General features: G+C 35.1%; 3 protein-coding genes across 3 annotated transcripts in view; all 3 read right to left on the reverse strand.

The window, feature by feature from the left end:
• The window catches only part of LOC143448762 (receptor-interacting serine/threonine-protein kinase 1-like), an 88,154-nt gene that overhangs the window by 7,540 nt on the left and 65,717 nt on the right, over positions 1-14,897 (reverse strand). The gene's annotated exons all lie outside the window — the stretch shown is intronic.
• On the reverse strand, positions 2,622-5,982 carry LOC143449571 (DNA repair protein RAD50.L-like). The gene is made up of 12 exons (XM_076949823.1): positions 5,826-5,982; positions 5,607-5,727; positions 5,399-5,487; positions 5,133-5,269; positions 4,886-5,048; positions 4,605-4,712; positions 4,387-4,517; positions 4,165-4,293; positions 3,747-3,928; positions 3,430-3,566; positions 3,175-3,308; positions 2,622-3,062 (listed from the first exon to the last, which is right to left on the reverse strand). The coding sequence occupies exons 1-12, from the start codon at positions 5,850-5,852 to the stop codon at positions 2,840-2,842; spliced, it is 1,581 nt and encodes a 526-aa protein (XP_076805938.1). The 5' UTR covers positions 5,853-5,982; the 3' UTR covers positions 2,622-2,839.
• On the reverse strand, positions 5,906-9,666 carry LOC143449570 (uncharacterized). Its single transcript, XM_076949822.1, has 13 exons — positions 9,462-9,666; positions 9,088-9,189; positions 8,877-8,977; positions 8,591-8,770; positions 8,403-8,535; positions 7,998-8,210; positions 7,563-7,707; positions 7,389-7,478; positions 7,120-7,211; positions 6,919-7,050; positions 6,655-6,735; positions 6,315-6,466; positions 5,906-6,198 (listed from the first exon to the last, which is right to left on the reverse strand). The coding sequence occupies exons 1-13, from the start codon at positions 9,579-9,581 to the stop codon at positions 5,979-5,981; spliced, it is 1,761 nt and encodes a 586-aa protein (XP_076805937.1). The 5' UTR covers positions 9,582-9,666; the 3' UTR covers positions 5,906-5,978.

A 14,897-nucleotide genomic window follows, 5' to 3' on the forward strand; every position in this document is an offset into this window, starting at 1 on the left:
CCGAATTAAGCGGAGAAACGGCTTTGTCCGAATTAAGCGGAAAATCGATTGTTCATTTCATGGTCATGCGTAAAGGCAAACAACGCATTTAAAATACTGTACTGTTGCGTAATAAATGAATTGCACCTGCGCTATACTGCAGTAATTGGCACTGATCGCATAAAACGCACAAGAGTACGAGTAAATGAGTACGCATAAAACGCACATTCTGAGCCGCTTCCTCTCTGTCTTTAAACCTCGTCCACGAAGCATAGTCTCTTCACGTTGTTCACCCAGATTTGCATCATTTTTCTGCAAATCTTGCAAAGTACGTTTTGATATCCCCACCAACGCAACTAACTGCCGAACTGTCAAGGATGCGTCGTCATTTTTTTCTTCGTTTACTTTAGTGAGCAATTTCACTTTTTCTTCTAAACTTTTCTGTACCATTCTGTTCTACAAGATGGTCGCAATGGTACCGAAGTAAAAGCGACTATGAAGCTGGCACGGCGTTATATGAATTCATTGTCGATTGTTACCGCATTAATCGTCATTGTTTCACCATGATCACTCATAATGCAACTGCATCTTGTGTTAAAACCAACCAAGTACTGTTTATTGTTTCATAACCTAACGATGTAACGATAGGAATTGCGAACCTGTGTCCGAATTAAGCGGAGAATTGTCCGAATTAACGGGAGTTTTTTACGTTCAATTTTTACTTTTGTTCCGTTCCCGAGCATTTTGGCCGAATAAAGCGGTTGTCCGGGTTATCCGGTGTCCGAATTAAGCGGATTCGACTGTACTACCAAGCAATCAGAACAAAGACTTCAGGAAACCATAAAACTAAAGAAACGCATCTTTTAGTGTTGTGAAATATCCTGAGATGGCCAGTGTGGAACCGAAACTTTGTCAGCAAGCTATTCAATCATAAAAGCGCTAAATTCAATTTGTTACCGCTTGTCTTTCTTTTATATTTCACAAATTTCCTGGCTCAATAAGGTATTTCTGTCTTGAAGAACGACATGTTCATTACTCAATGTTAATTACCCATTGTATAAATTTTGTCATTCAAGTAGGCTGATGCATGGTGCGAGCTCTTTTCGTGTGGAGGCCGTATGACAAATAAATGTTCGCTTGTGGTATTATTTGGTGGTGTATTACACAACAAACACCTTTGCCATAAAGACCGACTACTCTGGCGACTATTGTTTCAATATGAGCAAGGTAATTGAAGATTGATATATTTGTTTTTGCTTCTGACTCGATGGTATGAGTTCCCATTCCTCAAACGGCCTGACTAATGCTGTTTAGTTGCTCAATTCTGTCTATACATATTACTAAATGATAAAGTTCCTATTTTTATTTATTGTCAGACACAAAAGCTTACGCCTTTGGGCAAAGCTTACGGCTGTTACATTGCGCAGTCGTAACAAGTGAGAGAAAGAAAAGGAAAGATTGCAAACATTACATCGGTATATATGACAGTCACATCTGCTCAAGGTTGCGTAATTTATCTGTACGTCATTAACGAGAATTTAAGTTTGGACAGCAACTGTATCACAAGATCCCAAAATCAAATTTCAGCAATTATAAAACAACCCATGGCTCGTGACGTAACCGTCACAGCCTAACATAAGCAACTTCATTATTTGTGATGTCATGGCATTCCAATGATGTAAGACGTTTTGTTCCGTCATATCCATCCAGGATGTACAGTTTGCCTTCAGGGAAAATTATTTATGGAAGAATAGACAGACAATATCACATTTTGATAATAATTTGCACTGTTTCAATATTTACCCATAAAAAGGTTTTGAAAAAGTTACCTTCGTGTTTTTGTTATTAATTTTCCATCATTTGTGGTTCTCAAAAATTATATGTTTGACTTTACTTTGAATTGGGAATTTCGATAATTTGGAAATAATGGACCCGGTTACCTTGTGTTGAAACAACGGAGTGATCTTCTCGACATACTTTCATGCTTCCCACTTTGGTCCATCGGTCAGTGATGTAATTGTAGAATTCCATGGGTGAAAGGCATATTTTTATGTCATTCCAATCATCACAAACATACTCTTATATACTTACCTCGACCTCTGTTGGAAAAAGATTGCCCCTCCTTCCTGGAGAAGAATGGTTTAGCTTAGTTTATAAGTAGCGTATTTGTAGCAGTTGTTCAGTCCCCTTTCCCAGCAAACGTTTGGCTTACTCAGGTGTCCCAAGCTATTTTAGAGCCTGTTGTTGAAAGAGTCCGTTCTATTTATTTATTAAAGTTCCTGTCGCATTACAGCTAAATCAAAATAGCTAAAATAGGGTTTGCTCCAATAACAAATAAGTTCATAAAGACGTCTGCAATGTAACAACCTGTAACGTCTACTAATTTTTTAGCATTAACGTATTGAAAACGGTCCGTACCGTTATATGTGATTATGATCTGCATGTAACTCGAAGTCGAGGTGTGCAGCAACTAAGTACCTACTAGTCTTAGTCGAAGAAATGAAAAGTTAAGTTCGAGTTTTACTGTGAGCGTCCGACCTTTGCTAAACAGGTGCACAATGTAAACAAACTACACTACACTATATTTGTTGAATAAACAAAGAGATTACTTAAGGTCAAAACGAGCCAATATGCTACGTCTCTTTGCAACTTTATTGGCGATTTGTTTGTAAAGTTTCAAAGCAAAAACAAAGGAGAAGTGGCAGTGAAGTTTAAATAAACACAAACTTTTGCTTTATGTAGAGTGTAGACAAACAAATTTCTCAACAACATGCGGCAGTCACTTCAATGGTCTTAATATAAATGCTCGACAGCAGTGCAACTTATGAGCTCGTCATTCAAAATCATCATGCTCTCGCACTTAAAGCATCATCGCGTCTTCTCCCTTTTCGTCATCGCTGTCATCATCGTGATCAAATATATGTGATATGGGTTCCGTTTTGATGCATGAATAGGACTTTTTCTTCCTAACACGGAAGTAGCGTTCCACCGAACCGCAATTTCCAAGAAGTTCAACAAATGTTTCATTGTGGGTGATGACGAGTAGCTGAAAGTTGATTTGGCCAGATCGCATGCTCACAAGTCTGAAGATAACATTTGCAAGGTTAAATAAAAAGCGTACTTTAGTGACGAAAATAATCTCATGCTAGTGCTAGGGCATAAACGGGCAAAATGCTACCCCAAGTATAACTTTACTTGTTTAAGGAAATGGCCAAATTTTCAATGTTATTTCTGTCCAAGTTGGTGGTTGGCTCGTCCAAAGCGAGAACGTTAAAGTTTTTGCAACAATGTTGTGCGATCGCCAATCTTATAACCAAAGAGGCAAGCACCTGTGTAAGTTTATATTTTGTGATGCTGTTCTGCGATACTTAAAAAATAATCTTACAGTCTGCGTTTAATAATATTACAATATTTGGTAAAATCGTTCCAACATTTAGTCAAATTACAAACCTTTTGTCCTGCACTGCAGCATTCTTTCACGTCCCTTTCATCATCGTCGGAGACCATTTTGACTCCGTAGTCATAAGAATGTACGGTAGATTTATTTTCTCTTTTTCTCTCACTAGTTATTTTGATGCAGTCGATATCTAAAGTCGTAAGTTTAAAATGAACCCAGTACATTATTAAAAAAATAAGTTGATTCATATATTACCATATGGCGACATCAGCAAACGTTACTTTAACAATAGGATTAGTATTAAGAACAAAATGCTCGTACCAAGTGCCACTTAGAAATGGCCGTTAGGTAGCAGTAGAAAATTGTATACCTTTGCCGCTGTAGGTTTCTTGCCAAAGTTCTTTTGCAGTTTGATTTATTTTCTCCATTTTAATTTCATGATATTTTACAATAGCATTGTCAAGCGCGTTGTGGTAATCAACGAGTTCGTCACTGGCCTTAGAATACGTCTTGGACTTTATAATACTTTCCACGTATTTCTTCTCAACATCTCTAAAGTTGAAAAAGATTTAAAGCGTTGGCCTGCGTTGAAAACTGTTTCCGCATATGGCACGAACAAGGCTATTATTTCTTGATTCTAAGTAATCAAAGTACGGTAGTTTTTTTCGTATGAATTAAAAGTTATTCGGGTTGCCTATATGTTTCATGTTATACTCTGTTAAATTTATGCTATATAAAGTAGTTACAAGCTTAATATACCGTACTGTGTATATTTCGATATAATTTACCGATACTTTTCGTTCTGTAAGTCCATTTTCAATTTCGTTATGTTACAACGTAAATGTTCCTTGGTAGTGCTGGCTTTCGCCAACTCGATGCTTAAAGCTTGTTTCTGGGCTTCCTTGATTGCGATGTCCCTACCACCAAGTATTAAAATATTAAAAAATTGTTAAAAATACGTGACATTTGGTGATATTTTCTAAAACTAGTTTTAGCTTTTTTTAGCTCACTTTGACAGTTGAGCGCCGTTTATCTTTTCGAGTCTTTTCTGTTGTTTATTTTTAAGTTGACCTTCGATATCTTCAATTTCCTTGTTTACTTTCCGAAGATGCAAATTATCCTCGATATTGCGTTCATTCAACTAAAATATTCAAGTTTAGTCGATCAGATTATTCCAGAGAATAAAGTGCATGCTAACAAAATCAAGTCTAATTCATAATAAACCCACTTTATCTATGTCATCCTTGTAAGACTGGATTTCTTTGTTGAGTGTTTTTATGGCCGATAAAGAATTTTTAAGCTGTTGTTCATTAATCTCAATTAATTCTTCCAATCTCTGAAAGAAAATATTTCTATTGAATTGCTACGACATTGAGTTTTGAATTACAAAACAAAATAACGAAAGTGTTGCCACGAAATCTCTAATTGTTTTCACGCAGTGAACTCAGTCATTCTTGATATTTTTACAATAGCCGATTGATAAAATAAAGATATTGCACTAAATCATACCATTTTTTCTTCGTGGAATTTCGAAGCTGCCTCATCCGCCTTTTGTAAGTCGTCAAATAAAAGTTTCTGTATTGATTCTAACTTTTGTATTTCTAAGTCAGGATTAATTTTGCCACGTTTATTTTCCAAAATATGTCTTGTTTCGTTCAGGCCGTTTACTTCCCTGAGTTCAGCAAGTTAAAAGTTACACAAACGATCAAAATTTGACAAGAAAGCTAAAGCAAGATATGAGCAAGTATATACTCACTTAATTAATTCAAACAATTGTTTTTTGTTTTCTTCCAATTGTGTTTCAACTGATAAAATATCTTTGTTCAAGTTTCTTTGTTGGTCGTTTAGCCATTCATTTTCTTTCGCCGCAGATAACAACGTAAGTTTGCTTTCCTGCAAAATGACGTCAAAAAATAATATAGGAAAGATTTTTGATTAATGAACAAACAGCAATGCAACAGTTATATAACATTCAATGGCAGGTTTATTGAAAAATTCCATTAGCTGAATTCGATGACATACCAACATTACGATAACTTTCGATTTTCGGTCTAAAATATTTTTTGTAGCTTGCAAAATTTCGTCGTGCTTGCCATCGATTTCTTGTTCCACTATGATACAAACAAACGTAACAATTTCAATAACAATTTCGCAGAATTTTGCATAAAATCTACGTATTGGTTTTAAGAAAACTAGGCTACTAAACAAAATCACAGTAACTATAGAGTACATAAATCAAGGGTATTTATGCAGTCATTTCTTTTGTTTAAAATATCTTCAACAGAAAGGTTCGAGTCAGGTAAGTCTTTTTTGAGTATTTCCTTCTTGCTACGAAAACTTTCAATATCCTTCTGTAAACGTAAAGATTACAAGAATAGGCAAGTTATGTAAAGAGTCATTACTAGAAACAGAAGACGGAATTGCTCTTGAATAATTCCTTTTGACTTACTTTGTGTACAATAAAAGCGTCCACCATTTTTTCTTCCTTGTACAAACTAAGTAGTTGTTCCAAAAGATATGTTTTGTGTTCTTTGTGGTCTCTGTTGCAAAAAAAAAGAATTAGCAGAATTTGCGCAAACAATCCCCGTATCTTAAAAAAGCTTTAAATAAACAATTTGGCTTGCCCTATTTGTTCAAGTTTTGAAGAGATATTTTCGGTTTCCTTGTCAATTTCTCTTTTACGATTCATCAAATCGGAATAGCTCATAGAGAGAAAATTCGTTTCTGTCTCTGAAGTGAGCAGTTGTTTCCCGTCCTCTTTCAGGATTTTCAGCAAATCGTCTTTTTCTTTTAGTTGTTCTTGCAATAACTGAAGTTTTGATCTGGTTTTGAATTTAACAATTCTTTAACGTTATCTTTAATATTTTGTTTTCATAAATATACATAACAGTGTATGGAAACCGCTTGATTTTATTTGACATATTTAATTTTTCTTTACCTGGCTAAAGTTGATTTTAAAGCTTCTTTCAGCGCGGAATCCGTCAAGTCGACGTTGCATTTATGTAACTTCCTTTTGACTTTTAGCTCCTCCAAGTCACCATTTAACAGTGAAAGCTTTGTTTTTAATTTTTCTTCATCTAACTCCTTTTGCTAAACATAAAAGGTGACAAACGCTCTGACAAATACGTTCATCATATGTTTATTTCTGTTTTAACAATTAGGGCTACTATAATAAAGAAATGCCTATTACCTGGTATGCATGTATCTGCTATACGTACATGTTACAAAAGTAAAGTTACGCCTTTAAGACATTTCTGAAAACTAAGTGTATACGCTACCGCTTCCGCAAGTTTGTTGCACATTTCATCCCAGTTGGTGGTTTCTTCGATTGATTTATTTTCGAGCAATCTTTGTTTCACCTCAAAATATAATATTTACAATAGGGTAACATTGAAATGGTAATATTTTTACATAAATTTACATCTACTGTATATACAGGTATAATTCTGACATATATATTTGACAAACACCAACATTTAAAGGTGCCTTTAGTTTCGTTGGCTCTTTTAAATCGAATACAACATTTTGAAATATCGTTTTACCTGGTCTTGTTTTTGGACTAATTCCTCCAACCGTCTTCGCAAGTCATCGGATTTTACCTGTAATTTCGTCTTTGCTTCATCTTTTTGTCGAAAGTCTTCTTGGGCATTTTCTAGATCTTTAGCGTCTTTATCCTGAAAAAGGTAATCTAAAATAACATCAGCCAAACAGCGGTTGTTAGATATTTACTCAGATTAACAAACCTTTTGCTTTCGGAGTTTTTCAACTTGCATTGCAGTGTTAGCTTCGAATTCCTCTCGAAAACGGACAATTTCATCTTCAGATAGTGCAGCGTCTATTTGATAAAGATAATGGCATGACGTTAAAACAGTTGGCGTTTTTTCGGTTCTAATATGAGCCAATAATATTGAAACTACTTGCAAAGTCAGCAACGCTTTCTTGTAAAACTCTTTTAGATAATGCAAAGCTTGCATGTACTGATTTTCGGTTAAACAAAACCAAATTACTTAACCTGAAAGTAGTATTCTGCTTTTCTCTGCATAATTGCGTATCTTTTGATCTCTGGAGTAAACGTTTTCTCTTTCTTGCTTTAGCAGCAGGTCTGAAAAATATACTAGAAATGAGAGACAGCTACTGTAAGGAATTGTACAACCAACAATGTTTCCGAAATTACAAAACTGTTTACCCAACTCTGTCCGAAGCTTTGTGATCGTGGTAGATATCGGCTTTTGTTTTTCTTCTTCTTCTGCAATTAAATCTTTCTTCCATACCGACAATTTTTTGACTTTTGAGACGATCTCAGAATGCATTTTATGTAGGTCTTCATCGCTCTTTCATAAAATCATTAAGAAGAAATTTATAGAGAATTGTTTAGTTAATTCCTATAAATTTGAAACAGATTTTACTACAATTAACTTGATTTATAGACGTCCATCTATGTAACTGATGAATGTCAGGTTAATGGTGCTTAAAAATCACTTCATAAACATGTATAAACAAATTCTGTTTTGAAAATATAACCCTATAACTATTTTTATTGACCGAGAGTTTAACAAAGAGTTTTTTGTACATTTATTGATACTGATATTTGATATTTATTGATATTGGTACCGATACGTACGACATTATCGATCTTGGTGATTCTTGAATCTAAAAATTTGCATGTTTCGACCTTTGCTTCCTTTTTGTTTATTAAATTTTCAATTTCATTATCCAAACTTTGGACTTTTTTTTTCTGTTTTGTTAAGTCGCTCAGTTCTTTCTCAACATTGTCCAGTTCGATTTGGTTTTTATGAATATCACCAACAACGTTCTTCATTTTTTCTTCAGTGTCCTTCATTATAGATTAGGTGATTAGTTTCAGGTTTAAAAGAAGTGCTTGTCAAAAGATGAACACTCCAAACAATTGAGATTTTGCAAATAACAATTAAAATAATGTACACTTTAGTTGTAAAACAATAGTTATCTTTTGAATCTGCATTTTCTTTATTTCAATTCACTATGATTATTAATCAGCTGTACCAACCTCTAATTCTTTTCTACATTTATGAGCTTCATTACGTTTTTCTTCCAGATTTTTTATATCTGTTTCTACATTTGCTGCTTGTGTTTTATATTCTTGTTGTTTGCTACGAATATTTTTCAACGCTTCGTTGTACCTAAAAACGGCCAATTTAAGAAATTTACAGGTTACAAGTCCACCGATAAACGCACCTGTCCAAGTTGAATATGCTGTCGAAGGTCGTTTTCAATTTATTTCCTGTATTTATTGGCCAATTGGAGTTTTCTTGGTGGCAAAAAACTATGTAATTGAGAATTGGCTCTGAAACGTCGATTAACTCGGCAAGAAGATCCTTAGCATCCTTTGATTTTGGAGAGATACTTTTGCCTTCCCTGTGTAGGTAAAGATCAAGCGTTATAATTCGGAAATGAAAGAGAACAAAACAAAACAAATATCGTCAAATAACAATCTCTGATAAGATTGCGTAAGGTTTTTCACCAATTAATGGTGGCCTTTGATTTTGCTATCTTGTTTTTAAACCATGTATTTCTCTCAATTTCAATCTGTTTGCCAATTTGATTTCGAATCTGCAACTTTACCTAAAGAAAAGCAGAGATAGATTCAATATATTATGAATTGGTTATACGATTGCATATTCATATGTTTCATATGAGCAGTTTACCCATAAGAGCGCAGCAATGAAACTGACCTTAGAAGGAAACTCTTCTCTCACCACCTTAGGATTGTTGAAATATTTGTAATCACAAGGCTTTCCTCCTGTAATACCGAACTTCAAACACTCAATAATGGTCTAGAAAATGCAATACAAAAACTTAAATGCTTTTAGTATGCTATGACAAAAACATCTGTCTGCATGCTGCATTTTTAATGTGATATGCACCACAATCATATTGGGTTGTGGTAAAAATCCGTATACTGTATATGACTTTAATTGTGGTAAATTTATAATTATGTTGTTTTAATAAACATCTTTTGTTTAATTAGTGTTATTAATCACAATTTTTATAAGTATAGCGGTATGTTAAGTACTACATGACGGTTAACAATCATGATCAAACAAACCGTTTTTCCCGCTCCATTTGGCCCAACGAGTAAAGTCAAAGGTCGTTGAAACTCGATGGTTTCATCGTTTGACCCGAAAGATCTGATTCCAGAAATTATCAGCTTCTCGATTGTAGACATTGCGAAACGCTAAATTACTGACGGTTTATTGTAAATTGTAACCTACAAATACATTTTGCGGAAAATATCCAAGTAATTATTTCTATTAGTAACCTGCTGGAACAAGATTAAATGAAAAAGTCGAAATGCTCAAAATACATAAACCTTCTACAAAATATTTTATTAATCGTGTAGCTTAAGTATTTGCTTTCAAAGATCTTCTTCCAATAGTCCTTGTTTCTACTTTAACAGCGATTAAAACACTGTGCTAAGTGCAGTTATAGGCTATGTAGCTTACAACAAGGCTTCCTCTGTTAGCTATTGTGCTGTAATAATAATTAATTATTCTGTTAACCAAACACGTTTCATCGATCACTTGTTTAGATTGCTTTGATGGACTGACGAATACTCAGGGCATGCAGTAACTCAGGATAAAGCTTTGTTGATATGACTTTAAAGTTGGTTGAGTCCTTTTTCAGAAGAGGCCAAAGTTAGATTAAAAACCCTGTACTGATAAATTTTTCTTCTTATAAATTAGCGAAAAGCAAGCAGCTAACACACAGGCCACCCAAAAGACGGTTCATTGCTCAATGCTCACTAAAAAGCACACGGTAATGTGAAGCTAGACGTTTTAACCAACACATGTCATTCTTACCTATGGTTAATATTTAACATGTAGATTTTGCTATTGCGTTGGCTATAGTTGTACAATAAAGGGAGTTTCAAAAATTAAAAAAAGCAAAGTTCACGCTTCGTCTGAGCGCGTCAACTCGAATGCTATAATTTTGTTGATTTATTTACATTGTCAAGAAACAGGATATAGATAGGGGATTTATACGTAGGCTTGAACACTAACTTATTTTAATATTTCCAAAGCGTTTAAATGGTCTATCTTATAGCCTTTTTATCGCACTATGGCAGGGCTACTCAACTATTTTTTAGCAAAGATCAAGTTACAAATGTTCAAAATTTGCTTCAAACTCTTCCTTGAACAAACGATTTTCATTGTCAAACTTCCTTCTCTTGAAAGATGCCATATAACCTGTAATTACCGATTCTAGTTAAATTAGGAGTGAACTATAAAGTTCTGCAAATTATTGTTAGTCTGGAGCTGAACAGAAGTAATAAAAACATTGCACTTTGTTCCTGTACATCTGCAAAATGAAACTGTTAATTGTTTTTTCCATTTGCATTTTACTCGCCCTTTTGTTTTTTCCGTGGTTGCATAGTGACGTCAACAAGGCTTGTTCGATTTGTTTGAAATTGTGCTATTGTCTGCTGTTTTTTTTTGCTAATTAACGATAATGGATTTGGTTTTGTTAAAAAGATTGGTGTCCTTAATGAAGTCACCAATATCATTGTGAATTCATAAAGTTTCTTTATGGGTTGCAATTAGCGCCCTGTTGATGATGGGCTTTACCCAGAAACAGCGCTGTCGATGGCTACATCTCCTTAGTGGTTTTGTATCAAACTTGTGTAAACATTGTTTTATCAACAAAAGATGGCGCAAAACGCCGGCTGCCCCGATTGACAAACGACCTATTAACAAAAACCGCTAGAAGACTAGTTTGAGCTACCACTTACACACTCGCTGATTAATTGAATAACCAGGAATAACAAAACTAAAGATGAACGATTTCATTTGCGTAAATACTGAGACAGATAAGGTCCGGATTCAACACTGAAAAGGTCCGCATTCGGACCGCGGTCCGCCAGTTGAGTAGCCCTGCACTATGGGTTACCCATTTTGGCGCATATTTTTGTTTTAAAGCTGGCTTAATTGAAAACAATGATCTTGGCGTTTGGAAATTTTAGCAATTTATTGTATTTGAGGCTATGGTTACCTGTACTGTATTGTAATTGAACTTAGACACGCTTCGAAACACGCCAGGACTTAACTCATGTAAATAAGTATCCAGGCGAGTAGAAATTGTTCCTCGCACGTGGCACGCTTCGCTGACCAAACTCGACTCGCTCAGGCTTGCACATTTAAAAAGGGTTGACGACATATTTTGAAAGTAATAAACTTGCTTAAGTGTTTGCAACAGGCGCACGTAAATATATTTTGCATTAACGCATTCATGGTGAACCGGCCCAAATCTCAATTGTTTCGCAAGAAAACTTCCAGTAATTTTGTTAGAACTTAAGTAAACGGTAAGGCGGTGTCAGTGCATGGTCTTTGTTACATTTACGGCTGGCGACGGAGGTGGAGAAATCGGATAGGTATGTTATGCAAAGTAAAACTCTCACTTAGAGTTTCAACACTCCAAAGGATGTTGTGGTTTTGTTTCTATACGCGTCGAACTGGGGTTACAAATGCTGACATCAGTGACACATGATGCCACTTTAACAGTTTTGTCAAAGCTGCGAACAGAAACTTTGTGGACATTTTTAGAAATTTATATATGAAAAAACTAACAGTTTCTTTTAATTTGCTCTGTTTACTTGAGATGATATAGAATTATACAGATTGCTTTATAAAATTTTTTGTATCTATAGTAGTAGCCTACCGCTTAAAAAGAGCAAAAGCGATTAAACCGCCAGCGTGCCAAATATTTTACAACTTAATTGGAATGTGAGCTACGTGCATAAGCAAAAAACGTAAATGCTTATTTGAGCACAAATTTTCAATAAATAGGCCAAGAATAAAGAATGCGCGCAGTCACAGGCATGCAAAAATTTCTGTGTTTGTACCTTTCCCGCGTGATTTCTTGTCGAAAACTACCGTACCGTAGACTACTTTCAACTCACAATGATTGCTTTCCAACGCACGTTGCTTGTCGTGTTGTAGCTCGTTAATTACATCATGAAGTAATTGAGATAAAGCAGCTTAATAACTCAGTTTTAGCTCAGTTATTAGTGAGAAAGAATTTGAAAAATTCATCGTTTACATTAGCCTACCTATTTAAACTTTCTAAAGCATTTTCATTTTCGTGCTGTCTCTTTCTTAAGGCCAAGATCTCGCTCGGTATGACCAAAAAGTACTGTAAGTACAAATAGATGTAAGGCTAGGTTACAAATACCTACCGTATTCCACAGCTGAACCAAACGCGCCTTAAAAGAATGAAGCCAAATGTCGCAGCGATTTTATTTGATAAAGAAGCACAAGTATAAAAACTGATTACTGTAAAGATTATTATTTTCCATAGTAAACTATAGTTTATTAGATTTCCTTTATAGCCTTGTTCTTTATACTCAATTAACCTTATATTCTTGTATCTATGAATTCATGCATTCATTCAAATTGTATTTAATTTAAGTTAACCCCAACCAGCTGTTGTTAACCGATGAAAATTACGAAACTGCGTTACTAAATATTACGTGCTCAACTTAAAGCATTATGAGCACTCGGCGGGTAGCGCTACGTTGGGATTTTTCCAAAATAGATACCATTGACAAATTCTTCGCAATTCCAATAACACTGTATCAAGTCTGTTTTGACCGGTCAAGTGTGAGCCAAACACCGAGGCCAGCTCAGTTGTGCACTTGTACAGTTTATTGTAGATACACTGCCACACACCATTCCGTAAAGTCTAATCGATTACGTCTCGACCTGTCGCAAACGGTCAAAATATTTTGGCATCACGAGCCACCCAAGTGAAATAGGTTTCAGAAAACGTTGATATTATCTGTAGTCAGAGTTGGATCAATTACATTATTTCAGTTCAATTACAATTACAATTACAATTACTTCCTTACATGTTACAATTACATTACAATTACAATTACTCTGTGCCAAAAATATCAAATTACAATTACAATTACAATTATAATTAGTGTTAAACATGTAATTGATTAATCATAAATTCAACTTCGGTAGAGAGGTGCTCTTTGAAAACCGTAGCGACGTAATTAGCAACAATCACAAACTATTCATGTTTCATTCATGATACGTAGAATACCCTTTAATTAAAAAAAAGTCGAACGTTTTCGAATATTTCAACTATTCCTAATCATGAGTACTGAAAAATACAAACACAGAAAAATTTTTTAAGCGACTGTTAACAACCAAAAGTTTGGGCGACTGGCAACGACTAACAACGAATAGGCTACAAGACAGGCAATGAAATGTAATCAAACGAATACACAAAGCTGATAGCGCTAAGGCGCCAGCGATAAGGTGTGTAAAATTAAAATAAATGCAAAAGGAAAGAAGCTCCTGATAACTACAAATTACAAAATTTTGGTTCGCATTTACATTTTCACTTGCTCAAAAACTGTTGGATTGCATTTGATGAACATTAGGGTGCGAAAAGTTTCTGGCCCCAGTAAATTTCTTCTTGCCGTATAAAAGTTACCCGCAATTGAAAATATTCTTTCTGACGAGGCTGATGTTGCTGTTAATCCCAAATAATCCTTGGCTAAAGTAGAAAGCGTGGGAAGTTCTTCTGACTTCTTCTTCCAATACATTAGTGGGTCTTCATCGAAATGCATGGTTTCTACCCCCAAATAGCTGTCGACTTTACCTATTGAATTTCTCGGTCTTTTCTTTTTTAAGCCTTCTGCCATAAAGTTAAATAGCTTTGGCTTTTTTGCAGGGTTTTCATCCTCTTTGCTACAACTCTCTTCGTCATCCTTGCCAAGTCTACTTGCCACAGGAGTTTTTAGCAAACGTATTGCTTCTTCTTTTTCAACGTCATCTTCAATCCAGCTGTTTTTAAATCGTGGATCAAGAAGAGATGCAAGTCTGTTGTCCGGAGAATTTATATATGGCAACAACCTTTTAGAAACAGAGTCTTTAAGATTAGCTGCCAGTTTCTGGCAATAGTAGAGATTTGAGTTTTTTAGTAGTTCCATTGCTTTCAGTAAGCCAAGCACTACCGGACAAATGCAAGAGGATGTTACAATATTTTCTCCTTCAACTTTCTGCATTGCTTCCTTGAAAGGCAGTAGCACACTCACGAGCTCACTCAATGCCAAATAATCTTGATTTGTTATTTTTTCCCGTGACTGGATCAAGGTGAGAGCCGCGTTAACTTCTTCGTGATCCTTTAAGACACTTTGCAACATAACAAGCTGCGAATTCCATCTTGTCTCATTCTGTGCTCTTAACGTTATTTTTTTACGTTGCAAATAAGAGGTAGCATTTACAGATTTTCTTACTGAATTTACAATTTTGGCCACCTTTCCCAGCTGCTTCCCACCGTAAGACTTAGCAAACTCCGAATCTTGCAGACATCCTTAATACAAAGTTGTTGTGTATGAGCAAAACAGCTTACTCTTCCTGGTAAGTAAGTGAGAAGAGCATGTAAATCAGCACTCTCCTCGGACATTTCTTGTTCAGGATCAGGATTCAACTGTTTCTCATTGTCCTCATTGATTTCTTCACCAGTTTTA

Source organism: Clavelina lepadiformis, chromosome 3, assembly GCF_947623445.1.
Source record: "Clavelina lepadiformis chromosome 3, kaClaLepa1.1, whole genome shotgun sequence".
Lineage (NCBI taxonomy): Eukaryota > Metazoa > Chordata > Ascidiacea > Aplousobranchia > Clavelinidae > Clavelina > Clavelina lepadiformis.